This window comes from Filicampus tigris, chromosome 19, assembly GCF_054856515.1.
Source record: "Filicampus tigris isolate MCC_2025a chromosome 19, RoL_Ftig_1.0, whole genome shotgun sequence".
In the NCBI taxonomy this organism is placed as follows: domain Eukaryota; kingdom Metazoa; phylum Chordata; class Actinopteri; order Syngnathiformes; family Syngnathidae; genus Filicampus; species Filicampus tigris.
Window position 1 is genome coordinate 8,697,501 of NC_141235.1, and position 27,226 is coordinate 8,724,726.

The following is a 27,226-nucleotide window of genomic DNA, read 5'->3' on the forward strand; positions in this document are numbered from 1 at the left end:
AGGGAGCCAATGCAGCAATTTCAAAACTGGCGTAATGTGCTCCCGCCCTCTGGTTCTCGTCAGCACCCGAGCGGCTGAATTCTGCAGTAGTTGCAGTGGTGAAATGCTCTTTTTCGGGAGGCCAGAGAGCAGGGCATTACAGTAATCTAAACGACAGGAAATAAAGGCATGCATCAGCACTTCCGTGTTAGCCTGAGAGAGAAACGGGCGGACTCTGGCGATATTCTTAAGGTGATAAAAACCAATCTTGGTTACATTTTTAATATGAGGAATAAAACTGAGCTCAGAGTCAAAAATGACGCCAAGGTTCTTCACACAGTGTGAGGGATTAAAAATGTGTAGTTTTGGTAAAAGCTTCTCTCTCTGACCTTCGGGACCGATAACTAAGACCTCAGTCTTGTCCTCATTGAGCTGTAGGAAATTATCTGCCATCCATGACTTGATATCTAAAATGCAATTTAAAAGGGTATCAATGGGTCCTGTGTCATCAGGAGACACGGCAATATACAGCTGCGTGTCATCAGCATAGCTGTGAAAGCTGATGCCGTGTCCCCTGATGACATCCCCGAGGGGAAGCATATAAAGATTAAAAAGTAAGGGGCCTAAAATCGAACCTTGAGGAACCCCACATTTAATTTCATGAGTTTTAGAGGAACAAGTATCCATACTTACAAAGAAATATCGGCCTGTGAGATAGGAATAAAACCAGTCAAAAACAGTACCAGAGATGCCCACTAGATTTTTAAGTCTATTTAATAAAATTTGGTGATCTACTGTATCAAAAGCAGCGCTTAGATCCAGTAGCACCAAGACTGTGAGTTTTCTCACGTCTGCAGTGCACCTAATATCATTTAAGATCCTTAAAAGAGCAGTCTCCGTACTGTGGTTCATCCTAAAACCAGATTGATATTTCTCCAAAATATTATTTGTATTTAAAAAATGATTCAACTGGATGAAAACCAGTTTTTCTAAAATCTTACTTAAAAACGGTAAGTTGGATACGGGTCTGTAGTTATTAAAAACGCTCGGGTCAGAACCGCTCTTCTTCAGAAGGGGCTTCACCACCGCCGTTTTAAAGGCAGCTGGGAAGACGCCTGTCTGAAGAGAGCAATTGACTATATTTAAAATTTGTTCTTCAAAAAATCCATAAAATGTCTTAAAAAGAAATGTGGGAATTGGATCCAAAAGGCAGGTTGTTGGGTTTACCTGGGAGAAAACTCGAACAAGTGTCCTTGCATCAACCAGGGCAAAACTTTCCAGTGTTTCCTCATGTAAATATGATTGTCCGGGTTTATTAAAACTTGTGTTTTGACGGGCTAAAAGACTGGATCTTATGTCATCGATTTTACTTCTGAAGTGGTCTGCAAAGTCCTCACAGAGAGCATCTGTTGGTCTCTGTGGGGACTTATTAAAATCAGAACTAGTTAAAAGTTCAAAGGTGGAGAAGAGAACCCTGGGGTTGTTTTTATTGACTGTAATGAGGTTTGAGAAATAGGAAGATCTTGCCAGTTTTACTGTTTTATTGTAAGATTTCAGTTGTTCGCATAAAATTTCATAGTGTACTGTAAGTTTACTTTTTCTCCACCTCCTCTCTGCACTCCTGCATTTTCTCTTTGATATTTTGATAGCATTGTTTCTCCACGGGGGTACAGTCTTTGTTTTTGTTGTTTTAATTAAAAGTGGAGCTACTGAATCTAATGATGATTTAAGATGTAGGTTAAAATTGTCAACAATAAGATCACAGGGTGCAGGTAAAATGTCAGCAGGAGTGTTTTTTAAGATCTCGATAAAATTTGCTGCCACCTCAGAAGATAGGTAGCGTTTCTTCACTGTTCTGACCGGGACTGCTAGATGGTTAAAACTGGCGATGTTAAAATAGACACAGTAGTGGTCTGACACTGCCAAGTCAACAACAGAGGACACACCAGCAGCGACCGACACATCACTACATCGATGAGTTTAATTACATCATCTGTCTTGGACTGTTTCATGCAATTAGCCTATTTTACGCTCCATTTCGAGCACAATCGAAGTTGTAATAACAAGTTAAGGAGAAATAATGAGCCCAAAGGAAGTATGCGACGTTCATGATGACGTAAATAGTGTATATTGCCTTCTGGACAAAAAAGCAAGGACCCCCAACATAGACCTTTGGGGCACTCCAACAAATAGCAAAATGAATGCAGCCTTGAACAGAGTGACTGAACATTTGTTTTGGAGTTGAGGCAGTGTTGTGTGCGCAGTCAAGACAACAGCTGATAAGATGAGTAGCTCTCCTTCACTTATCACTAAACCCAACCGACCCACTCCTCTCAAGATTACAGGGGCTCTGGGTCCCAAGTGACTCAAGCAAAGGCATGCCAATAAATATACAGCATAAAATAAACACCGACAGATCTCATCTTTGTCCCATCAACAAAGTATGAATAAGTGTTTCATACAACTTTAAAATCTTTTAGACCATGTTTTTTTGTAAACATATTTGCATGACATCTGACACATAAGGGTGGAATTAAGTTTTTGGTTAGTTCATACATATGTTTGAGTTACAAGATAGAAGGTTTTCATGGGATCGGGATGGATTTCGAGAGATCAATATGAAAATGCCACCTCTCTCCAGGGTCTTGACAGAGTTGCTCAAAGAAAGCATACTGGCCTCTTGCATGAAATCATGCTGGATCAGTGATTTATGTCAGTTACAACCCCCCTAAGGACGTAACCCACTGACTGTCACATCTGCTGTGGCTTTTTTTTTTCTCCCTCCTCCATGTTCAGCTAGCTGTGTTGAAGCAGAAGCGAGCACCGTTTTGGCGCCCACAATTCAATCGCTGCATTGAAAAGTTGTCTGTTTAGCTTCGTCGTAGGCAGGCCACAGCTCTCGTCTCCCGGGGGGGGGGAAATAGAAATAAGGACCTATGACCTCAGATGCAGATGACAGAGGTTGTGGACCAGCTTGCTGACGTCAAGAAATCTAGATTAAGACCGCTTGTTTACTCAGCTGACGGACTGGTGAAGGCAGGGAGGCAGAGTGAGAGCCAAGTGGGGAAAATAGATGAGCAAAAGCGTAAATCAACGCTGACAGAGGTAGAGAAATGTAAATTCCATAACAAATAGCAGAGCGGCTGAGTCAAATAGAGGGAGAAAGAATGGGAAAGAGGCGAGAGGTTCCAAAGATGAAAGCAAAAAGCGGTCATGATTCAACTGACCCTCTCAGGGATTTGAACGCGACCGAACTTAGTGCTTCCACTTTGATGTGGAGAGATGGTGCAAGTCATTGCAATATAGGCAATGAAAATGCAAAAAAAAAAAAAAAAAAAGTTGGAGGAGGGTGGGAGAGGAAGCAGGGAAAGAGACAGAGAGAGGACAAGGTGGGACGTAGAGGTCAGATGACAGGTCAAGATCCAGGGGAAAAACGGGAGATGGTGGGGAAACTAGGATGGCCAAGAAGATAGAAAGTGGATGAAGGCTCTAGGAGAGAAAGCGTTCCTGAGAAAAGCCCTTAAAACATTGACATCACACTTAAGAGCCTTGCTTGATCTGTGTTGTTTTAAGGCTGCCGTTTTACGATTATGTGAACGTTCTTAGAAGTAACATGCTGAATTGTTGAGTCTATTCATCCATTGCTCTCCTTTTGTTTGCTTCGCTATTATTACTCTCTTCTAATCTTGACACCCATACCCAGTATTGTCCACCTCTCTTTAACCATGCTAGTACATCAACTCAACATGCTGCCTCTTTTAACATACACTGGCCATAAAAGACACAGGCACCGGAAAAGACCTGAGTGGAATGAGAAAAGGAAGGCGCAGGGTTTAGATGGGAACAAATTACCTGATATAACTGAAATAATGAGAGATAATGAAAGTAGTGGCAGGAGAGAAAATGCAGGAGGTACATTGGGAAGCACAGGGGGGAAGGGTCTTTTTTTTTTTCAAAGTCAGGTGACATAAGAGGCTACCAGAGTTTTGTCGGAAAGAGAAAATGAGGCATATCTAATAGATGTGAAGGCAGAAAATGGAGGCTAGGAAAAAATGGGGGTGAGGGAGGGTTTGACTGACTCAGGAGGGAATTGATTAGTGAACTGGAGCTAGAGAAAAATTCCTATACACTCAGGAAACCGCAGAGGAGAGAAAGAGAATGGGCCGCCGGTGGCGTGTATGTGTGTGCGGCGTTGGACGAGAGGATGGGGTGGTGGTCAGTAGCGAATTGAAGCAGACAGCGGGGATACGGAGAGTGAGATGTACGAGTAATTGTGTCGGGGGAGGGCTGGATGGGACTATTGGCGGAGTGTTATTAAAGGATGGTCACCGTGGAGCAAGAAAACCGAGCGGAGACCTTCAAAATAAAACAATTAAAAAGAACACACTGTTACTCTTCATAAAAACACCGAGATCCAAGACAGAACCGCCCTCTGACAAAGTACAGCATCCCTGCTGCTTGCCAACTAGGAAGTGTGTTGAGGTGTAGGATGCAGCCACAGCCAAGACAATGCAACACAGGCTCTCAATATCACACATCTTGGAATAAACAAAGGGTTGTATTACTCTTTGCGGACTGGCAGCATTTAAGCATAAAATGTCCGTGCCAACAAGGACGAATCTGCAGCTTTGATTATGCCGGACAGCATAATGAGTTTGATCACCTTTCCATTGTCTCGGCTAATGTTTTTGTCTAAAAAGGGACAACACTCACCCATACCGGTAATTAGTGTCAAGACCAAAGGCCAAAATGTGGAATTTGAGACTAGTGGTGGCAGTAGAGTTTCAGAAATTAAAGTTTATATACACATCTATAGTTAGGGGGGTACAAATACGGGGTGCACCGGTGCGCATGAGCACTGGAAATTGAATGTCAAGTCTGTCATCGCTCTTTCGCGCATTAAGGAAAGGTCGGGCCAGCTTCAATTCGTAAGTCAAGTCAGCCACCACAATGATTGCTTCCGAGAACCAAATGAAAGATAGGTAACGCATCGCTATCCATGTACAGTCTTACGTGTTTGGCTTTTAGTTTGACATCGATCCTCGCGGCACGTTGCTCAACCGCTATATCTGACCTGTGATTGACCAGCGCCCAGTCCAGGGTGTAGTCTGCACTCGGCTCGAATAGACTCCAACTCTACATCATCGATATGACTCAATGTTGCCGGCTAACTTATAAAGTGATCATTTTATACCACGTTTTTAAAGCAGAGCGGGAGTCACTGAAGGCGCCTGCATTTGATAGCTGTTCCTATTTAATTATGTAACTACAGACAATACCATGCATGACAACGATCTTATGATAGCAACTTTATGGGGAATGTTGAAACCATTTTAGTCGAGGCCATGAAGGAAGCTGAAACGAGGCCGATTAGATCCACTCAACTCTTTTCTTTCCTCCGGCCAAGAAAATGCAGAAAATGACTTGTTATTCTTGCACCATGGCCAGAAGCCACACGACGTCTCGGCTTATAGACAAGAATCATTCTTTCCCAGATCATACAGGGGTCTCCGACAGGATTGAAATGCACGCGCCGATAGACCCAGAAACAAATAGACAGGTTTCAAGGTGCCGGTGCGAGCTTCTGCAAAGATGTCAGAGCAACAAAGACAAATGATGGTTTCAGAGAAAGAGACTGGCAAAGCTTCATTTAAAACAAGAAAGCAGGTTTTATAAGCGGCGGAGGAAAGTAGACATGAATCGGCTTTTATCGTTTTACAATAGCGGTGGGCTACCAGAAGTACACATTTAAAGCTTTCTGGTTGTTTTTAAACCTTTTTTCTGTTCTGCTATTTCATGTGTTTTGTCTCTATTCCACATTCATTCCACCAATTTTCCTTTGTCTTGCGCTGCTCAAAAAAGTATCTCGAAACAAAAAGTATTCTGTATAAGGTGACCCGCAAGGCTAAAAGAAAATTGACAGGTTCCTGGGTGAAAAATAAATTGCTACTATTCCACAGCAAAGTAGGGGGGAAAAATGACGTAAGAATTAGTTGCAGTTGGCTTCGACATAATCCTGGCACCTGACCAACGTACAGTATAGTCGGACACAATGTTAACTAAAGAAGCAATCTAGATTTTTAATCGAAAAGAGGCCTCCTGCGGCCAGAGTAATACCACAAGTTGCATCGTCCACTTGAATAAATTCATCCTGCGCCTCAACGAGATGCCTCATTTATACGATACATAAAATAATAGAGGTAACATAATTACACAATCCATATTCATCCATAATTTTTTACGACTTGATATGTTTCCCTTGCAGCGGTGCGGGGACCTAGTATGTTTGCATGCGTGTGTTGTGTGTGGGTAAGTGTGATTGATGATTGTGCCTCAGCAGTAGCGTAGTACGCTAAACCAGGGGGGGGGGGTGTGCTCGGGGTCAACCAAGGCCATTTGCTACTGATACAGTCGCCTCCCTCTCTCCTCCAACGCGTATAGCCGCATGTCAGCTATGATAAAGTGAGGCTGCACGGAGCAGAGTTCCCTCAGGTGTACTTAGCACGGCAAAGCCACCTCACAGACGCCCCCGCCCGTCATTACACGAGGGAGGAAGGGTGTTAAGACGAGGCGCAGGAGACACACACTCCTCCATGCACCGCCTAGGTACACGCAGACATATAAGAAATGAATTGACTACATATTGTGGTACCTCATCCGCATAGGACTGCCGTTGCTGGTTTGGCAGTGTGACAGCATGTTTGTGTCAGAACCTGTGAGGGGGGGGGGCGGGGGGCAATTATGACATGGCCTTTTTCGCAGATAATCCATCAAAGTACATTATTATGTAGTTGCAACGATTTATTCTCTTTATGCAGCAGCTCATCTGTAAAGGCTTTGGTTTTTGAACAAGAAGGGTTACAATTCCAGTCCCGCTACGCTACAACGATTAGCTGTTAAAATGACAGAACGCCGCGCCTACGGCAATGCTAAGCTTGGAGGGTCCAAACGGCAAATTCCTGTCAGCAAGAAAATAAGGCCAAGCATAGCATAGCACCTGCTGCTTTGCTAGAGTTCCTGGCGATTATTTATGGAAAAAATCCTGCGGATTATCAGCCTAATTTTGGCTCAAAATGACTTTGAATTATTAAAATGAGGACAAAATTAGTTAAAGTGAAACATCCGCTTTATACTGTTCCCCCGTACGTCGGGAATTCTCCATGTGGATATCTACGACAACGGCAAGGTAACTGTATTTTGACATGACTGACTTCTTTGTCAAACACTTATTACGTAATGTGAATTTTGAACACTTCACGATGTTTATTTCATGAAAATGAAGCTTTTAATGGATGAAAGGGGCAGAGGTTTCACCTACAGAACCATTATCGCCTCATATCTCAGAATCTACCCGAGTGAGTTCCGACATATTTTGCAATTGCGGATCACGTATGAATCGCTGTCCAGGCTGCTCAGAACACTATACAATGAAGGGGCGGGGGGAAAACAACATCACCTTCTACATGAGTGTTCATTTGATTCTTATCTTTGTACTAACTGAAATATAGCTGATCTTAAAGCAGCGGCCCGGCTATTCTGGGTCTCTTCAATTTAGTGTGACGCCACCCATTTTCGAATTGATCCTGCTGTTAGACCACCGCACAAAAAAGCTGCTTCATCTCTCACAAAGCATCTTGAATGCCAAAACAGATGCGGCCGTGTCTGCAGCGGCTTTCGAGAGGCATGTGTGAGTGAGTGTGCCTATGGGAGGTGGAAGGAAGTGGAATAAATAACGAGCTGTGCAAACTACTAATATATACACACATATATGCACATATACATATACAGATACATACATATATGTATATATACATATATGTATATATATATACATATATGTATATATATATATATATATATATATATATATATATATATGTACATATGTATATATACATATGTGTATATATATATATATGTATATATACATATGTATATATACATATGTGTATATATATATATGTATATATACATATGTATATATATATATGTATATATACATATATACATATATATACATATATGTATATATATATGTATATATACATATATACATATATATACATATATGTATATATACATATATATATATATATATACATATATACATATATATATATATACATATATACATATATATATATATATATATGTATATATACATATATGTATATATATGTATATATGTATATATACATATATGTATATATATGTATATATGTATATATACATATGTGTATATACATATGTGTATATATACATATGTATATATACATATGTATATATATATATATATGTATATATACATATGTATATATACATATATGTATATATACATATATGTATATATACATATATGTATATATATATGTATATATACATATATACATATATATACATATATGTATATATATATATGTATATATACATATATACATATATATACACATATATGTATATATACATATATATATATATACATATATACATATATATATATATATATGTATATATACATATACATATATATATATACCCCCACCCAGCCCCCACCCAACTCCACCGTTTGTCAAGCATGCACACACACCATCCACCCACACACATGCTCTAATATTCCTTGGCCTCATTGACAGTGATGTTGCTGACTCAGGACTCAGAGGGGGTTAAAGGCCTGCAGTTTCTGCTGCTGATTGGCTGGCTGCACAACACACACACACACACACGCACACACACACAAACACAGAGACAGACACAGACACAGACACACACACACACACACACACGTAGCATTACAGCAAGGCAGATGGGTACTCATTTTCCATATCAACCATCAGCATCCGAGAACTCTTCGCCCTCCTTTGCGTTTGCGTGTGTCAAGGAAGACAAGCACGAGGCTTTGATTAGAAGATTCATGAAGACGAGATGATGCTTCCCAGTGTGTGTCTAATTGGCCGTGCGAGTGTCCGCGTCCACGCGCGCATGCGTTCGTCCGGTGGGCAGAAGGTTCCGTCAATGTCAGTCAGCAGAGCAGAGCTCGCCCCCGGAATAAATGTTGGAACGAGAAGAAATGTCACGACAGGCAAGAAGATTGATTGTGTTGTTTCTGGGAGCGCACAATTGCATTACTGAGCACGCGCACGCGCGCACACACACACAGCAATTATGGGAGCGTGATAATCGATTCAGAAGTCATTGTGGTTATTATGTCAAGTTATTGTGGGTTATTTGTCCATTATAATGTGCGTGCACCTAAAGTTATAGTCGACTGTTGCCCACACACACAAACACAGCATGGTGTCGGTCATTCAATATGTATTTTTCATGCGGCTTTCTCTTCTCATCTACATGCAATTTGATATTTTCTTTACTTTTCATCTTCTTGGGTCACTCACAATTCTTTGCTCTTTTCATTCATACATTTTAATGTATTTTTTGTGTCTTTATCGCTCTATGTCCGAGACCAGAATAAGACTCGCCCCATCTTTTTTTTTTTCGATACAAATGGATAATAAATATATTCAATTGCAGCTAAATTAAGTCTAAGAATACTGTATGCTGTATGCATAAAGCATAAAATAATGACAATGTGCATTCCGAGGGTGTAAATTCAAAATTGTGGTCGTCGCAGTAACCAACAGCGGTTGGGGTTTCTGTGTTCAAATCAAGCCCAGGTAACCATTTTATTACACATTAGAAAATGTCACAAAAAGTATGAATCCTGAAATAATGATCTCATCGTGATTTACTCACAAATCGATTTAGTGTGGAATCTGGGCATCACGTTGAAATACTCCCAGTAAGCCATTACTACTTATTCTGTTGCACAAATGGCAAGAGATGGATACACAGGCTTAAGTACCTTCTGCCATCTAATACAAGAGCATTCAATTGTTCTGCATGTCACCATAGCTTTTTGCAATTAATAAATAATCATTTCCAGAAAAAATGAAGGTGAAATGGGATTGTTTCCTGCAGCTCTCCTAAAGTCCTATCATGGCACACTCACCACTGTGAACTAGTTGACTTTACTACTGCACAATGACTTCCCCTTGAGGGAGTGTAATGAGTATAAGCATTTTAAAAAATGAAATTGAGAATGTACTGTATTTCCTAAACAAACAACAACAAAAAAAAAAAAAAACCACCCTTATATTTGCAAGCAATTTTTCCCATCTCTGTGCTATAAAGTTAATTGAGCCGCCGCCCTGCACATCAAATCTTTCCAAAGGGAACAATTAAGTTCCATCTCATCGCGTTGGACTCTTCTGTTCATCGTAGCTTTAGTGAGGCCAAAGCCGGTGGCTAAATTTGTCCCCAGACAGGGCTCTCTCTCTTCTTAACTGGCTTTTGTTTTCTCACATTGCACAGCCAACTATGCTCCTCGCTGCTCCTTTCCAGTTCGGTTGAATTCTTACACAACACACACAACGCAGTGGGAAGACTAGCATCGGGGCGGCGGGAGGGGGGGGGACAGATGAGAAATAGTGACGAGAAGGAGCGGGAAACGATTGAGGAGACAAGAGAGCGGCACACTAAACAAAGAAAGGAGAGCAAATAGATGTGCGATGTGAGTGTCCACGCTAAACTTCCTACACACATCCACTCCCACGTTGGCCATAACACCTGCAGCTCCTCTAGCCAAAACAATGGTTCCATCCACTGAAAACAAAGGAAGACACAAAAATACAGGACAAAAAAACAAAAAACAAAAGAAGCTTACATTAAAAAAAAAACAACAAAAAAAAACATCACCATAGTAACAATGGCTGAGAAATGGATGATAGTATACCCAATAGTGTATTGCTCAAAGCTTGCTCATCTACGGCTCGTGAGACAAATTTGAGAAGTCTTATTTGACTCTCTCTTTTATCTCAAATGATTCTCATGTGTTTCTCCTAAAATACACTCCAAGAAATAAGTAGGCATAGTAATTATGGAGGGAGTCAAACTTGAGACCTAACAAAGATACCTTGGAGAAATCTCCAAGGATCGAATGAGCAATACTGGAGGTACTACGGAGCAATATGTGTCTTGGTTGCTTGGCTGTTGTCGCATTTTGCAATTAAATGCACCGAACACATTTCACATTCACGACTGTTAACGCTTGACTGTTTTCCGTACTCTTAACACACCCCGCGCCGCGAGCTAATCAATCAAGCTAATCTTGGAGAGATATCCTAATTTGGCCTTGGCTAACTTTGATCAGAAAGGGGAGGAATGCTCCATTTATTGCCGCGTGTGTCAGGGTTTACTCGGATATTGCTTCCAACATTTGTTCACCGAACTGTCACCTCACTTCATTCCCTCATTTTATCCTCTCACTCAATCCCGTTGGTCATATATCCCACCTTTTCTCGACCTTCCCCCCCCCCCCTCCCCTCCCTGTCTCCTTGGGGCAAAGATGTGCTGAATAATTCAGAATGGGGTCTGATTTATGAGAGTGCTCGTAAGTGGCCAGACATCCCAGCCGTGCTCATCAGTCTGGCGGGTCATTACGGCTAAAGAGCGGCAGAGCTGCCTAATCTCCAATGACACGTGGCTGGTATCAGACTCTTGCACGACATCAGCGCTGTGTGTTCGAAACAAACCAGTAGAAGCGGTTGCCGCTGCCAAAAACGACAGGCCGCGATATAATGCGCTGCGTGTTATTACAATCAAAAAGCTAAACACAATCCGTCTGTCCTTTTGGCCCGTGGCCTCTTATTGTGGGCAGCCTGAGGGCACATCCGTGCAGTAATGATGCTGTCCAAGCCATATCTGGATACGCCACACCTGTGAGGTGGACTGGATCTTTTCAGCAAAGGACAAGTGCTCACTAACATTCAGAAAAATAGCAAAAGTATAGCATTTGTTTTTGTTTTTTTTGTTTAGTGTGGCTTGGGGGCAGGATCTTGCTTTTTGTCATGAAAACTCATGCTCATTTCAGATTGGCCGTTACATTTTGATTTGAATTTGAAAACAGTTCGGTTCGGCCGCGTAGCACAGTGTGCGGTGGGTGAAAAAAAAACAAAAAAACACTGGTGTAAAATCTCTTGTGAAAAATACAGATTTAATTTTGCCTTTATCACATTTTCAAAGCAAAACAACAATACTAATATTCATAATCATAACTACAATCATAATCAAGGGGGCCCCTGAGGGAATAGTGATGTGTTGCTGTATTGTGTCACAAATGGAAAAAAAAAAAATAGTGGGAGGCAAACGTATGATTATAAATTCTTACAGACCCATTAAATTAGATCATTTTGAGGTAATTGCAGTACAGGGAAATTGAATAATTACTCATTAGGAACTTCCCCTTTGGGATATTCCAGGCCACTGGAAGTCACCACCCACAAAGGTAAGTGTAAGAGGGAATTTCTTTTCCTAAGATGCATTTCACATACACAAACTGACAATTTTAGCGCATTTGATGTGATCTGGTACACTTGCACATTCGTTTTACTCATAATATTGTGTCTTACTAAATCGTCTCCATTGGAGCATGGGCTCATAGACACTGACTGCGTGCATGCAGCAACCTTTAGATTAGTTTTGCAAATGCAGACAAGCTCTGAACACCATCCTGCTAAGCATCAATTTGCAAAACCTATAAATAGAAATGACCAACTGGTTATTCCACTGAATCCAATCAGAACAGCCTCCCACAGCCTTAAAAGAGGAAATCAACCCAAACATATATTTTTTTCAAGAATATGTTCGATGCAAGCCCACTAGTTGAAACACGGCATTCTGATTAATATTGCGTTTGTGGAATATGAGTTAAGCGGCAAAATCCACCCGTTCTTAGCCATCTGAGGGAAGGCGGTCATTTTATCACTTCTGTCAACTGAAAATGACATCACAACTGCTCAGGGCTCAGGTAACGACCAATCATGGCTCAGCTTCAGAAAACAGGTCAGCCGTGATTGGTCGTTACCTGAGCCCTGAGCAGTTGTGATGTCATTTTCAGTTGACAGAAGTGACAAAATGGCCGCCCCCGGAGATGGCTAAAAACGAGTGGATTAATTCTTATTCCACAAATGCAATAATGTTGGTCCCCATTCTCCTGCTCCTTTTTTAGGTCAACCCAGCCAAGGAAGCTGGTGAATAGTATAAACTGGTGGTAGTGTTGTATACTTTTCCGTCCCGTAGACCGCAATGACATTGTCCCATATTGTTTTAATTCACCAATCACCACGCTGTGTATGTGTGTGCTTTTACTTCATTTGGCGGAAGCGAAGTTTAAATAACGACGACAGAGTGATGGACTGACGAATGGGTCGGCTTGAAATAATGACGGACTGACGCTAACGTGAGCGTCCCGGCCGCTGGCGAATGACTCCAAAGGTTGAAGAAATGCAGCTACAAATGTCGGAGTAAAATCTACATTATCCCAGTAGGTGCTTGATCTTTTTCTTCCCCGCTTTGTTTTACAAAAGCTACTAAGATACCGAGAGGGCAAAGAAAGTTGTAACGATAAACCACTTTTGTCCAACACACAAACACCTAAGAGAGATTAATGCGAACAAGTTGAGCTCCCGAATGAGCCATAGGCGCGGTCTTTTATTTATAAAATTAATGTGTGTTTTTCTTATACTTGGCAACTACCCTCAATTCAGAGGGGGTTAGGACCCAGAGGAGAACGGCCGAGGAATACTTTAAATTAGAAGCAGATTAAAAACCGGCTCCCCCAACCCTCTCTCACTCCCTCTATTGCTCGGTGTCTCTCTCAAAGACAAAAGGGAGAGCGACAGAAACGTCTGGAACTGCTTTCGCAGCCACATCTTGTTGGAAATCCTGAACATGTTAACGAGGGACACCGAAACCGCAAGTCCATGTGTGTCACCGGGAGCGTAAATACACACCGCGGCGCTTCCAAGAACGCCAGGACACACCGCGGTAATAACGCGCCCCTGCAAACGCAGAGACTGACGCCGATAAACAAGCGACAGGTCAACACACTGGGTTTGATGTCGCACGCGCGTGCGTGTCTGTCGCTCACGCGCACCGAAGGCGAGCGCACACTCCTCAAGGGAACAGACAGGGCTTCCCTCTCTGTCTGCATCTGCACACATCAGGAATCACTGAAACACACACACACAGCGGAGGACGATGCGCTTTCGGAGAAGATTATTTCCTGATTAAGAACGACTAACGGCCTTGCCAAATATTATAAAATGATGCAGGCAGAAACGCGTGTAATTGTGCACACACGCACTGGAAGGGAGAAGGGAACACGGATGCTACAGTGGTGACTAGACTACTAAGGGAAAAATATAGTAAAGCAGCATTTTTAAGTTTCCTCCTATAAATACTTGAACACAGTCTAGTACAGTCACAGTCAAAACAGCCATAAAGATGTAACAGCATTTTTCATTTCATTATTTTTTGGCGAAAAATGCTTCTCTAGTAAAGCGTGTTGTCCATTTGCTGCACAGCTACCGTTTTCTCCAAGTGACTTACCACATGATTTACATACTGCATGACCTAAACTTCAATCATTTTGTGGAAATATACTTTTCATTTGATTCATTCCATAGTTTTGCCATCTGTTTTTGAACCCCTTTAAAAACACAAGACTCGAAAACCAAATGTCTAGCTGTTGTCATGATTGACAGGGACTCTGAGAGGAGGAAATCTGCAGAGGTGTTGTTGTCAAGGGCCCATTGCAACATTGAAATCAAGACTTTTAAATGAGTGCTTCTACGACTAACATCAATAATATCATTCTCTTAACTTCGCCAACCACCCCCCTCGCCTCTCTCCCCATACAGTACGAGCTAAAAAGTCATTGCAGAGTGCTACAGTTTGAATCTTCGCAGTTTGTTTAGCGACAGTAAAACCCGGTCTGGCCAAAACCACAGACTGCAACATCACTTCGCCATTGACAGTTCAGACCAGATTATCCCTCTTTGAATTTAGCTTGCCGCAAACCTGTGTCCAGAGATACCTTTAGATCTTTTCTTCTCAGTATTAATAAAAGGCTCCATTGACTCCAACAGCTTAGGAACGTTTAGTCTCCGAAAAAGGTATGAAAACTTTACCTTTGTATCTTATAATTAGGCATCTGGGCTGCAGCCACTCTAACACTTCCACTTGTTTGTCTTGACCTTGCAATAACTTTCAAGTGAGTTGAGACATTTCCCTCGAGGCAATCGCAGCACAGGTGTAGTTCCTCAGACACCGAGCAAAGTTCAGCCTTGGAACTAAACGCCGGAATACTGCTGCGATCTGATTCGGGAGCATCCGCTCTCCCCTCGTCACCCCTGGAGACATTAAGCTCGAATGGCTGTGAAACTGTAAATGCCACAGTGATTTGGGCCAAACGCCAGGAGAGAGCTAGATAGTTGGTGTAAGTGTGAGCAGAGCAATGTCATTTTCACCGGCTGAGCAAAACAGAGCCGAGTAAAAGGGCAATGGAATTAGGCAACGTCATTAGAATGCGATAAGCACTGTACACACTCTATCATCCATTTTCCGCTTCTCCTCATTCGCTTTGGTCGATAGGCGACGGATCGCCATTCAATCGCAAAGCACATAGCGACAAAAACAAGCATTCGCGCTCGCAATAAACCAATAAAGTTCCTCAGCTGGGAATGGCACAAAAAAGCGGAACGATCGAGCTGCGCAGACTTTAGCGTAAAAGCTCGTTTGAAGTGGAGCAAAGTTGATGACCGATAGATGCTTCCGAGCGGCCACACACATGCAACCAGACAAACAAGATCTCACACAGCTGGGAGAAGAATCAAATGGACATGTCTTGACTCTGATGTAAGTTTCCCAGCCCCCTTGAAGTATTTATATCCCGCTATCCCTCGTTTGTTATCTAAAATAAGGCATGTCCCTTTTTTTTCTGCGACTCCTTCGCCAGACTCATTCCGCTGGAAAGTCCTGATTAGTGTCCCGATGAAAGCGACAGGGTGGGAAAGAGAGTGAGACGGCGGCCGAGGGGGAAAGTGTAAGATGTCAAGTAAAGATGTATAGGAGGTGTGAATCTTCACGGAGCTCATTGTGTGTCGCCTGCCATCCGTCAGCGCGCAGCTCGTTGCGGCTTTAATCCATCAATAACAGCACTCCTCCTTTTGTATGAACCACGCATTAAGAAAGCGCCGCAATTTAACCATAGTTGCACAAACGCATACTCGGTAATGTTGCGTTTGGATGTGTGTCATTTCCTTGGTTAACATGCGTTTTCATAGCGCACATTGACATCATCACGGGGAACGTGAGGTTTAATTGCCAACAGGAAAACATAACGGCTGTTGGATAACTGCAGTCGTTTGTTTACATTCAACATCAGCTGCTGACATCATGCACACTGTGATCACGAGATGACAATTTCCCTCAATGGATCCGCAGAGGCTTCAATCATGTTCCTCATCTACAACAAGAGTGAATAAAAACTCTGGCCCGCCTGTGTGACGATTCCAATTTCTCACGATCAAAGAATGTGCAAAACACGTATGAACATACTTTGCCAGTGCGATTACACCACGTTAGCGAACTCCATCAAGGTATTATATCGACAAACATCCTCACTGAACAGAACCGATTTTATGGCCTCTGTTTTTGGATGGTAACAGCAATGTAGAGTATTTGTGGATCAGCAAAATTGGAACTTGGCAGCTTGATCAAAAGCACACTAAAAAAAAAACAGTGCAAAGTTGATCAATTTTGGACCCTAAATGGCAGTAACATTTTTTTTCATAGGCAGTCAACAATCTACAGTGGGTGACTGACGCTCTCCAAGCCCCTTTAAAAAGGCATGATTGCGAGAGTGTGGATCTGTTTCGGCTTGTGCGATAAGGCCAGCAGTCAGTCTGGACTCTGTCAAATGCCACCTGTGTCCCAAGTTAGCACCCAAGTCAAAATGGTCCACTTGTGCCAGACATAGCGTCCCCTGCTGTGTTGCTCAGCAACATAGCAATCTGTCTGGAGTGGGAAGAATGCTGGAAAAGTGAGAAGTAGTTATCGCATGAGCTACGACGGTGACCGAGAAATTATTTCATTTAATATTATGAAAAAGAATCCCTTTGGGGGAAAAAAATGTCTGGAAATACGGGAAGACTTTAAGGAAAAGGTGAGGGAGTAACAAGCCGAGAATTGGAGGAAGGTGAAGTGGAGTACAAGAAGGAGGCAGCCAAAATAAAAATAGGTTCATCATAATTCAATTCAGGTGCAAGTTGAGATTTGGTTGTGTAAGAGAAAGTAGAACTCGCCCACCCCCGTTCTCCTTCTGCGACTCTAACCCATCTCCTCCTCCTCCTCCTTCTGCTGCCACCAGTCTTCCACAATGAGCTAATGAGAAAAATCCTGCAAGACGTCCGATATCAAATTAAAGCAAGAACAGCATGAAAGAAACAAGGGTAAAGAAGTCAGTACAAAATACGCAACTTCGTCCTTCCATCCAATCCTCTATCCAAGTATTTCAATTAATCAGGCAACTAGGCGTGGGAATCACACAGAACATGGAGAAGAATACTGAGATCAACATCAGCCCGCGAGTGTATTGACACTGCACCGCGACCGAGAACGATATCATACATCGGGATAGCGATAATCTGCACTCCAGCAATTTACAACCCAACCAATAAAATGGCTGCCTGCTTTTCCAAAACGATGCCTGATGGCAGTGTTCTTTTGGATTCACGCATCTTAATGAGTCTACTTTATGAAGCAGCACTAATAACCTGACAATATTTACCTACTCTAATTGTGTTCCTCAATAATGGTTGAAAAATGACTGACAGGTCGTTTCGCTAAAGAGACAAAGGGACTGTTTGTGTCACTTAGCTTGAAGTAGCTTGGAGCTAGCTACATCTACACCTTGAAATGGCCAAGTCAAGAAGTGAAGACTCCTTGTACTGTACATGAAGTGATTCTTGTCCGTGAAGACAACTAAAGCTAATCTTCCCCTCCTGCTATCAGACCTTTTTGCCTCATTCTCCAAAGGGGAGCTCGTCTGTGTTTTGAACAGGAGCCGCAGCATTCATTTGTTAACTAGGCCACCAGAGTTACACGGGTGTGGGAACACGGCACATGTCAGAGAGGAGAAAAAAAACAACTAAATGGTGTCAAAGTAGGCTTCTGCCTCAATCACAAGAAAAGATGGCGAAATTACATCTGGCAGTCTTGCTAGGTGACTTGGCGGTTTAGCCGGAAGTCGCAAAGCTCATAGTGTCATCTTGTTAACTTGTGACCCCCTGCCAACAGTCAGACGACGACTTCAATTAAGCTCAGGGAAAAAACGTTACGTCAGGCTGACCTGATGTTCACAAGCTGAGCCGTGATTGGTTGTTACCTGGGCCCTCGACACATGATGTCATTTTCAGTCGACAGCAGGTGGCAAAAAGTGGAAGTCAACCCAAGCATATTTTTTTTCCAGAATATGTACTATGCAGGCCCACTAGTTGGAACAAGGCATTCGCATTAATATTGCCTTTGTGGAATATGAGTTAAGCAGCAAAATCCATCTGCTTTTAGCCATCTCCAAGGGCGGCCATTTTGTCTCTTCTGTCAACTGAAAATGACATCACAGTTGCTCAGGGCTCAGGTAACGACCAATCACAGCTCACCTGTTTTCTGAAGCTGAGCCATGATCGGTTGAGCCCTGAGCAACTTCGATGTCATTTTCAGTCGAGAGAAGTGACAAAATGGCCGCCCCCTGAGCTAACTAAAAATGGGTGCATTTCTCATATTCCACAAAGGCAATATTAATCAGAATGCTAGTGGGCCTGCATAGAACATATTCTGAAGAAAAATGTTTGGGTTGAATCCCCCTTTCAAGGTATTCATTGTATCAAATTCATTATAGATAAAATATTACCCCTTTACTGCTGAAAATTGCAAAATGAGTAAAGTATCCCTTAGCAATTCTATTATTACACAGAAGAGCAAAATTAAAAGCCATAAGTGGCCTGTGGGTTGCAATCTAGCTGGGGCAAACACACCAAAAAAAAAAAAAAAAAAAAAGGAGTTGAAAGTAGAAAAGTACGACGCAGACCAAGCACAAAGAAGGCTTTTCTTTGTGCCCAGTCTGCTTGTATTTTTCACAGCTTAAACAAATCTGCTCATTAAGAACAGACCTCATACGGAGTTGTCTACTCACACCTTGCTGCTGTCTGAACTTGGTCTCACTCTCGCTCTTATTGCTACTGCCGTTTTTGAGCAAGACGTGACTGTCATTGCTTTGTCCAAAACAGACTCGTTCCTTTTTTTCGATGTATAACGACGCGGAATCGTCAACTGTGGTTGAAATCTGGAATCACTTGAACGTGAATGAGGGAGCTAATAAGTGAGAGGACCTGACAAACATGGCCTTATTTAAAGTGGAAGTCAACCCAAACATTTTTTTTTTCAAGAATATGTTCTATGCAAGCCCACTAGCTGAAACAAAGCATTCTGATAAATATTGCATTTGTGGAATAAAAGTAATCCTCTTGTTTTTAGTCATCACCGGGGGCGGCCATTTTGTCATTTCTGTCGACGGAAAATGACAATGACAATCACAACTACCCAGAGCTCAGGTAACGACCAATCAGAGCTCAGCTTTAGAAAACAGGCGAGCTGTGATTGGTCGTTCCTTGAGCGCTGGGTAGTTGCGATGTCATTTTCAGTCGACAGAAATGACAAAATGGCCGCCCCCTGAGATGGCTCTGCTTAACTTATATTGCCCAAACACAAAATTAATCAGAATGCCGTGTTTCAACTAGTGGGCCTGCTGGGAACATATTCTTGAAAAAAATTTGTTTGGGTTGATTTCCCTTTGAAAGAGACTTGTTTAATTTTGGCACGTCATTGACAAGAACACATTTTGATTGTTACAGTGTTGTTGTTTTTAGCCGTGTATTAAATTGGTGCTACTTTTGGTATAAAATTATTGCAACTTGCTGACACCCTTGGTAACAAAGGTAGTGCGGGCGGTGCTATATAATATAATGGCCTGCGATGGTGATATTTGAATTCAAGCGTTGTGGATGCACGATATGTGCTGATCTAAAAACAGATCTGTGGGTCGGAAGAAACAAATACAGCGTATACAACCACCAGGAATTTTCCAAAATGTCAGATTTGCCACTCTGGGCCTGGCTTGAGTATCCCAACTCGCCGCTTTTGTGACGTCAGCATGGATATGATCGTCTTTTACATGGGCGAACCCTGACCTTGCAAATGTTCTTCACGTCTGGATGAAGCGGCAGACACATTTGAGAATCTTGTCGCAAGTCTTCCCAGAGGAGTGGAAAGCTGCAGTTTTAGCTGCAAAGCATCGCATTTCCTCCAAGTACACATATCCCTTGCGGCAAGAACTGCACATGCAAAATACATGTTCGCTACATCACATGGCCTTGCCGCCCCCACACGCCTGCTAAAAGTCTGCGCATCTTTGCATACGTGTATACTTCATCAGATCTGTGTACTGAGTGCATACCAACACGTGAAGAAATCTTCGATTCGGTTCATTAGGAGAAACAGTGACAGCGGAGTAGATGAGCTTCTCATAGAAAGGAGACTGCACAGAGCCAGAAATGGCAGTCAGAGAATAGAAGGTAAAAAGAAGTTTGAAAAGCAAAGCGCTAGGTGGGTAGACGAAACAAACACGCCGAGCAACTGATTTTCATGTTGTTTTCTCCCGTTCTCAAACTCCTCCACTGTTTTTTGGTTTTTTTCTCGCAGGCTTTCAAAGACGGCACGAGGGCCGCCAAACAGACGTTTTACACTCCAGAAGAGAGAAGCGGGGGAGCGCTTGGGGAGGAAAGGAGATGGTGGGTTGGAGGGGGGGCTAGGCTGCAGGAGGGGATGGGGGGGGGGGGCAACGGGGAGGGCAGGAGACATTTTCTGCTGATTAAGTAAGTGTTTGCTTCGGCTTCCATGATTTGACAGATGCATCAGAGCAATGAGCAACAAATGTGAAAGAAGCCTCCAGCGAGGGAGGGAGGGAGGGAGGGGGGAGCATTGCAACACAAATGGCCAGCACACTTCAGGGAAGACCTTCCTGTCCTTTGGAGTTCACATTGTGAGTCTGCCTCAGGGAGGCGATTACAACTTAGCCTGACGGTGGTGACCTCCCGCGCTGTTTGCCGACCATGTAATCCTCCGCTTCTATCAATGTGAGAAAAGGAATCGAGGCACTCCTCCTCCGTCTTGGCACAGCGTCCAGCTCGCCGCCACAGAGGAGACACCTACGGGAGTCCTGTGGAACTTTGTGTGTGGCTGCGTATGTGCGTGTGTTGCTTACACAACCTCTCACAGGCACAGGCACACACGGGCTATTCGTCTCTCGATCAGAATGCGGAGGAATTGTTTACAAAACCAGCGGAGGGTATTTCACGCAGGCAACGTGCCGGGCACAACTGAACCGAGAGCGCACACTCGAGGGGTCTTCAATTAGACAGTAAATACCTCGACGAGTATCCAGGGGTCCTAATTACTTCAGACTGTTAAAAATGGCCGCAAGCCGTCTGAAGCCAGGGGCTGACTCAGGACATGCCTGTTTTGAATAGAACCAGACAAATTTTGCGCGGATGCTGAGACACTCCCCCACTAAGTGGTGCTGTGTGGACTGGAATGGTAAGAAGTGGAAGCGCTGAGGTCGTGCAATACGGAAGTCAAGCTCGGGAATTCATTTCGGCAAAGAATAGGACTCAGATTTGACAACTTGCGCTCATGATTTACATATGTTGTGCACACGCTTTACATGTGTCACGCTTGTAACTTGGTATGCCACACTTTCGCCTAAATGCAAGGTCCAGCACTCCTCAAGTCACTTGAGCATAGTTCCTTCGCATTAAGATGCGTGAAATATTCACAAATAATAATATTCACAAATACAGTGAATACATGCATGTTTCAGCAAATAACAAAGAATAGATTAATTTGCAAATACAGAACCGTAAATGTTGGCGATTCACTGCTTAAAGCAGCACTGGGCAAGTTTTCGACCTTAATATAATTGTTTCACAACTCTTTTGATGAAACATTGGCTTACAAGTAGTTGAATGGGACTTTTGTCATGCCCTGGGGGGGTCTGTATCAATTATCCTGGCACTAAGCAACTTTGAAGAGGATGGGAGCAACCCTGGCACACAAAAAAAATACAAATGTCATGAGTTGCTTTACGGCATACTGACTTCCTCCTTTCGCTATAAGGACGGAAGTTGATCAGAACGTCTACGCGCTATTACTGGTGTCATGGCAGAAGCCACAAAACTAAAAAAAAAAAAAAAAGTATTGTTCAAACAAAATTAGATTTATTACTTCATCGCAATTTGTCTTTCACACAGCCACTGGAAATAGAAATGTAATTCAGTCCAACTTGCGGGCCAACGGGAGCTCAGGATTTCACGACACTACGCGCTGGCGCGGATGGGAAATGTGGTTGACTTGTCAAAACACTACCACTTTCGTCCACATGGCGCCGCCATAATCAACAAAAACTAACACGCCGTTGCTTTAAGGCACAACCAGATCACAATGGAGCTCATGATTGATGAACAAGTAAAATATGAATAAATCACACCTACAGCTCCTCTGTGTACTTGAGCTCCACTTTGAACCAAATAGTGACTGATAGGTGGAGGGGGCGTGGTTTAAGTATCTCAGAGGCCTCAGATTTTTACACCTGGCTCACGTTGTCTCCCAGGTGGCGTTATTTCCATAGTTGCACTCGTCTAACAGTTCGTAACGTAAGAGGCTCCACTATACTGATTTGTGTTTGCATTGTGGGGTGTGTCGGTCAGACAACGGTAACTGCGTCGTAAATATCATGACATCATAGCTACACAACACAAGCACAACCTTGTTACAACAGCCAATAAATTCTACGTGACAGTTGCTAAAGGACAACAATGGAGGACATCCAGTGTTTTCTACTCTTTTTTTTTTTTTTTCTTGGCTCGCACGTTAATTGGGAGTCATCATACACCAGCCACCATTTGAAGTATCTCTGATTACCCCTCAAAGTTCAGCTGCTCAGGTAGGCTTTTCCTGATCTTTTTGTTGTCGTTTTCGTGAGCGCTATCTGGTTGGTTTATCTCGTCTTGGTTTAGAGCCTGCAGCGAAGGCAGAGCAGACTACAGGTGATGTTGTGGGCGTGTTTATGGTGGGAATAAGAGAGATTAGCTACAGGAGTCGCTGGTCGAAGCAGAGTGCAGAAAGCGGTGAGTGCCGCATGGAGGGGCGGCAGCAGCGGCAGCAGCGGCAGAGGAGGATACGGATCAAGAGAAACGGTTAAAAGGATTGCAAAAATATCCATCTGCTCCTTGGGTAAGTGTGCACACGAGTGCATGCAGATCAATCTCAGCAGCATTACAGTGCATTACGGAACCAATGACCTTTTCCTAAATCACTACTGATGCACACAAAAGGGCAAAACAGAGAGACAAAGAACACACACACACACACACACACAGGAAAATTCAAACACTGTTAAAATGTATTAAATCAGCCATATGCTTCCAAACCTGCAGTTGAGTGTTTTGTGCTGGTGCTGCGGGGGTTATTTTTAATATCCACCCACATCCGCACACCAAGGATTGGTCGCCAGCCAATCCCAGGCCACATATTCCCAATCACATTCACATTTGGGCCAGATTGTCTGTCAAGGGATCGGCTCATTTCTTGGGGAGCAAAAAAAATGACTAATCAAGTCAGATTTTTTTTTTTTTAATTTGTAGGACCTTCGCAGATTTGACATTTGCAACTATGGAAATGAGCTACAGTCTGGCAACACAGACTGAGGGGAACCGAAGATTGAAAGGAAGAAGGCAGTCAGGAACAAAGCAGAAAAAATGTCATTTAAAATGTACTGAGGGTGAAATATTACACGACGCCCGATGTGAATATCACTGGCGCGCTGGTAGAAAGGTTCAACTGTTGATGAAGAATGAAAAAAAAATACAGAATGTGGTTCTGGGCAGCAGTTTATGCAATCAGCAGCGTAGAGTGTGACAACAATGAGGCATTAGATGGCAACTATGGCGCTTAGACGCAACACACAAAAAGGAGGAATTTTCTACATGGGAATTATTTAGTCGCACAAGCCTAGGCTGTAAAAGGTGCTAAAACAATACAAGCCATGTCATCACACGCCCACCTGGGAGCAAAAACAGGCAGAGCCTCAGCTGATGTAGCTTTGCAATTAAAACGGCGAGAATGAGTGAAAGGATTCGATTTGGGTGGAGCGACAGACAACTGCAGGAAATGAAGGAATGAATCTAAAGGACGCGAACATAACACCTAGCAAGGGAAGCAATAATAAAAACAAGACAGAGTGAGACCTCCGGGGCAGAGACGCAACACTAGTGGCTGCCTCACATCCAGCTTTGAGAAGCACTCGTGAAATGCGTTATTTGCCACCCTCAAGCCTGAGGGCCAAAATCAGACAAGCAGGAGAGAGACAAAGCCTCTTGTGCTTCATTTCTGGTCACAGGCATCATTGCAGGTCGTATGAATCAATAACACACTTCAGCTCAAAGTAATTCAATCAAACTTGATCTGAGCGAAAAGATGGCGCCATACTCCAGGTGAGCACCACTGAACTAATTACAACGCGCCCGTACTTCAAATGGCCCGTCTTTCGCACAGCCTTGAGGGCTAAAACCCCCAAAAAGCTGCATAAAGTACAAACAGGTTTCTTACCTGCAAGGTGACTGCAAACTGATTTGACTTTTTGAAAGGATATGGGTTGCAGACCAGCTTGAGACACCAGCTGCGAGGACGGGTGCTCTGTTTCATGTAGAAGAAGACCACCGGGGCCAGGGTGGGGTAAGGCAGGCTTTCCTCGCCGGACGCTGACCCCTCATCCCCGCTTGAAGAAGTCCCGTCGGGGGCCGGGGAGGCCGGTTCCACCATCACCTCGGTCCGCTCGTCACCCCCTCCGGCCGCGTCCCCGGATAAGTCGTTGAGGCGGATGAAAGTCCTCGGCAGAGACGAGCGGCCCTCCGAGCCCCCGGAGTCGGGGGTGCCGGAGAGGTTTCCCCCATCCTCGGCCATCACTGACCTGACGAGCGACCCCAGGTGTTATTATAGCAAAGAATGAACCCCCAACATGAATCAACAACCACACAGTAATTCTCAATAAGTGTTCAGAATGTATTATTGCCATTACAAAATGCTCATTTGTCCACTGTATCATCTACAAGGGAAACTGTCAGAATATAATTGAAAATCAAACATTTGTATATTTTTTAAATACAGAACTAAAAGGGAGTCATAATCTCAGTGCATCTTGATAAATGAATAAATAAATAAATAAATAAATGCATCCATACATACATACATACCTGATTTGGACTCGGTAGTTGTCTCCAATGCGCGTTCAGTCATCGCATGATCAGTTTGGTGGCTGCAAAGTCCACAGCAGTCTGCAGAAAGAGCCTTTGGGTGGCAGGAAAAATCGATGTTCTGTGGGCTTTGGATGAACCGCAGAGTTCCCAAGTGGGTCTCTGGCGCACTTGGTCCGTCTCTGCAGCTTCGGTGCAGCTTCGGTGCGGCGCGGTGCGGTGAGGAGAGGAGAGAGGCCCCCGTGAGCGGAGCCCCGATGTCCAAACCTCCCCCCGCCGGGGGTCTCACTAGCACTTTATAACCATCCACCAACGAACACTTTAAACGGGGTTTGGGGTCCGCTTCTGCAGCGAAGCCTCTCTTTGTGTTCGCACAACTTATTTCAGCTGAACCCCTCAAAAAGGCAGAATTGGTTTCCACGCGCTTTCCTCTTCTGAGTGAAGTACCCTCCAACACTTTTCATTGCATCCACAGGCGTTTTTGTTGAGCGCATATTCCGCAGCACAGTTTAAAAAAAAAAAAAAAAAAAAAAAAAAAAAATCCATCAAGATGTTGCCGTTCGTCCAGTCTAGCCTCACAAATAAAACTCGGCTTTCTTTTTTTTTTTCCTTTCTTTGTATTTTTCTTCAAACATGACAGAGCATCTTTCGTCTTTGTCGCCGACCGCTCTCACCCTTGTCTCCTCCAGAACTGTCTTCTCTCGGTTCCGTCCATCAGGAAAGCTCACACAGCTGGATGGAGAGGGAAAGAGGGAGGGATGGAGGGAAGGAGGGCGGGCATGGAGGGGGGGGACCCGAACTTCTAAATAGCTGCCCAAGCGTCTCCTCTACGCCAATCGGCGCGCAGCCTAGTCGAGAGCTCGATTTTCCTTGGTCGAGGAAGCTGTCATGTCAGATGCAAAGCGGAGGAGAGGGGAACTAAACAGCTGAACGCTTCTGTCAACTGTCAGCCAATCAGGTGCGAGGGAGTGATGGCATTTTTTTTTTTCCAGCGGCGCTCTGCGATTGGTGGCCAACTTTATTTGTGGAACTTGGAGAAAGTAAGAGTTGCCGCCACATGGTGCAATGTGACTTGGTACAACAAGAAAACTTTCATGTTCAAATAGCGTCTTTCAAATGTATATTTTTTATGACTTTTTTTTTTTTTTATAATAATTGATTGTGATACATAACTGAAGATTAACAATCACAAACCCTCATTCCCAAATATTTAAATCAAGATACCATTTTACATACATTGTAAGAATACATTATAATTCTCAAAGTCAAATTAATTTTCTTACAATATTTTTTATTTTTATTCCCACTAGCCATTGCGGTAAGAAAATGAATTCACATTGTCACCACGACAACCCTACACTGTGGTGGCGGGCGGTACTCATAACCACCCGCTTCGGTCAGGTTGATTTATATAATCTGTTCACAATGAAAACATCTTCCTTTATAATAATTAACAATCACCGGCAGAAATAAGGTAACTGACAGACAAAGAAAACATTAGTGAGGTTGTACAGTTGTTTGCATTGGCATGGATCTGCCTTCTTGATACTGAGACCTGTTTAGCTTCTTAAAGCGGAAATCAACCCAAACATATTTGTTTCAAAAATATGTTCTATGCAAGACCACTAGTTGAAACAAGGTATTCTGATAAATATTGTGTTTGTGGAATAAGAGTTAATCCACTCGTTTTTAGCCACCTCTGGGGGCGGCCATTTTGTCACTTGCGTCAATTGAAAATGACATCACAACAACCCAGGGCTCAGGTAATGAGATGGCTAAAAACGGGTGGATTTTGCTGCTTAACTCATATTCAACAAATGCACTATTAATCAGAATGCCATGTTTCAACTAGTGGGCCTGCTGGGAACATATTCTCGAAAAAATTATGTTTGGGTTGATTTCCCCCTTTAAGTCTATTATTATGGTGTAATGTTGTTCATATTGTTGAAATAATACTGTACAGGCCTACAGTTCGTCAAAAGTGG

General features: G+C 43.2%; 1 protein-coding gene across 18 annotated transcripts in view; it reads right to left on the bottom strand.

Annotated features, from left to right (window-relative positions):
- Positions 1 to 25,981, bottom strand: part of cacna1g (calcium channel, voltage-dependent, T type, alpha 1G subunit) — a 127,693-nt gene extending 101,712 nt beyond the window's left edge. For all 18 annotated transcript variants that reach the window (XM_086016361.1, XM_086016352.1, XM_086016351.1 and 15 more), the window contains exons 1-2: positions 25,242 to 25,981; positions 24,639 to 24,958 (exon numbers count right to left, since the gene is read on the bottom strand). In XM_086016361.1, coding sequence (XP_085872487.1) covers positions 24,639 to 24,951 — 313 coding nt within the window. In that variant the 5' untranslated portion in view covers positions 24,952 to 24,958; positions 25,242 to 25,981. The remainder of the gene's footprint in view (positions 1 to 24,638; positions 24,959 to 25,241) is intronic.
- Between the last annotated feature and the right edge of the window lie 1,245 nt (positions 25,982 to 27,226).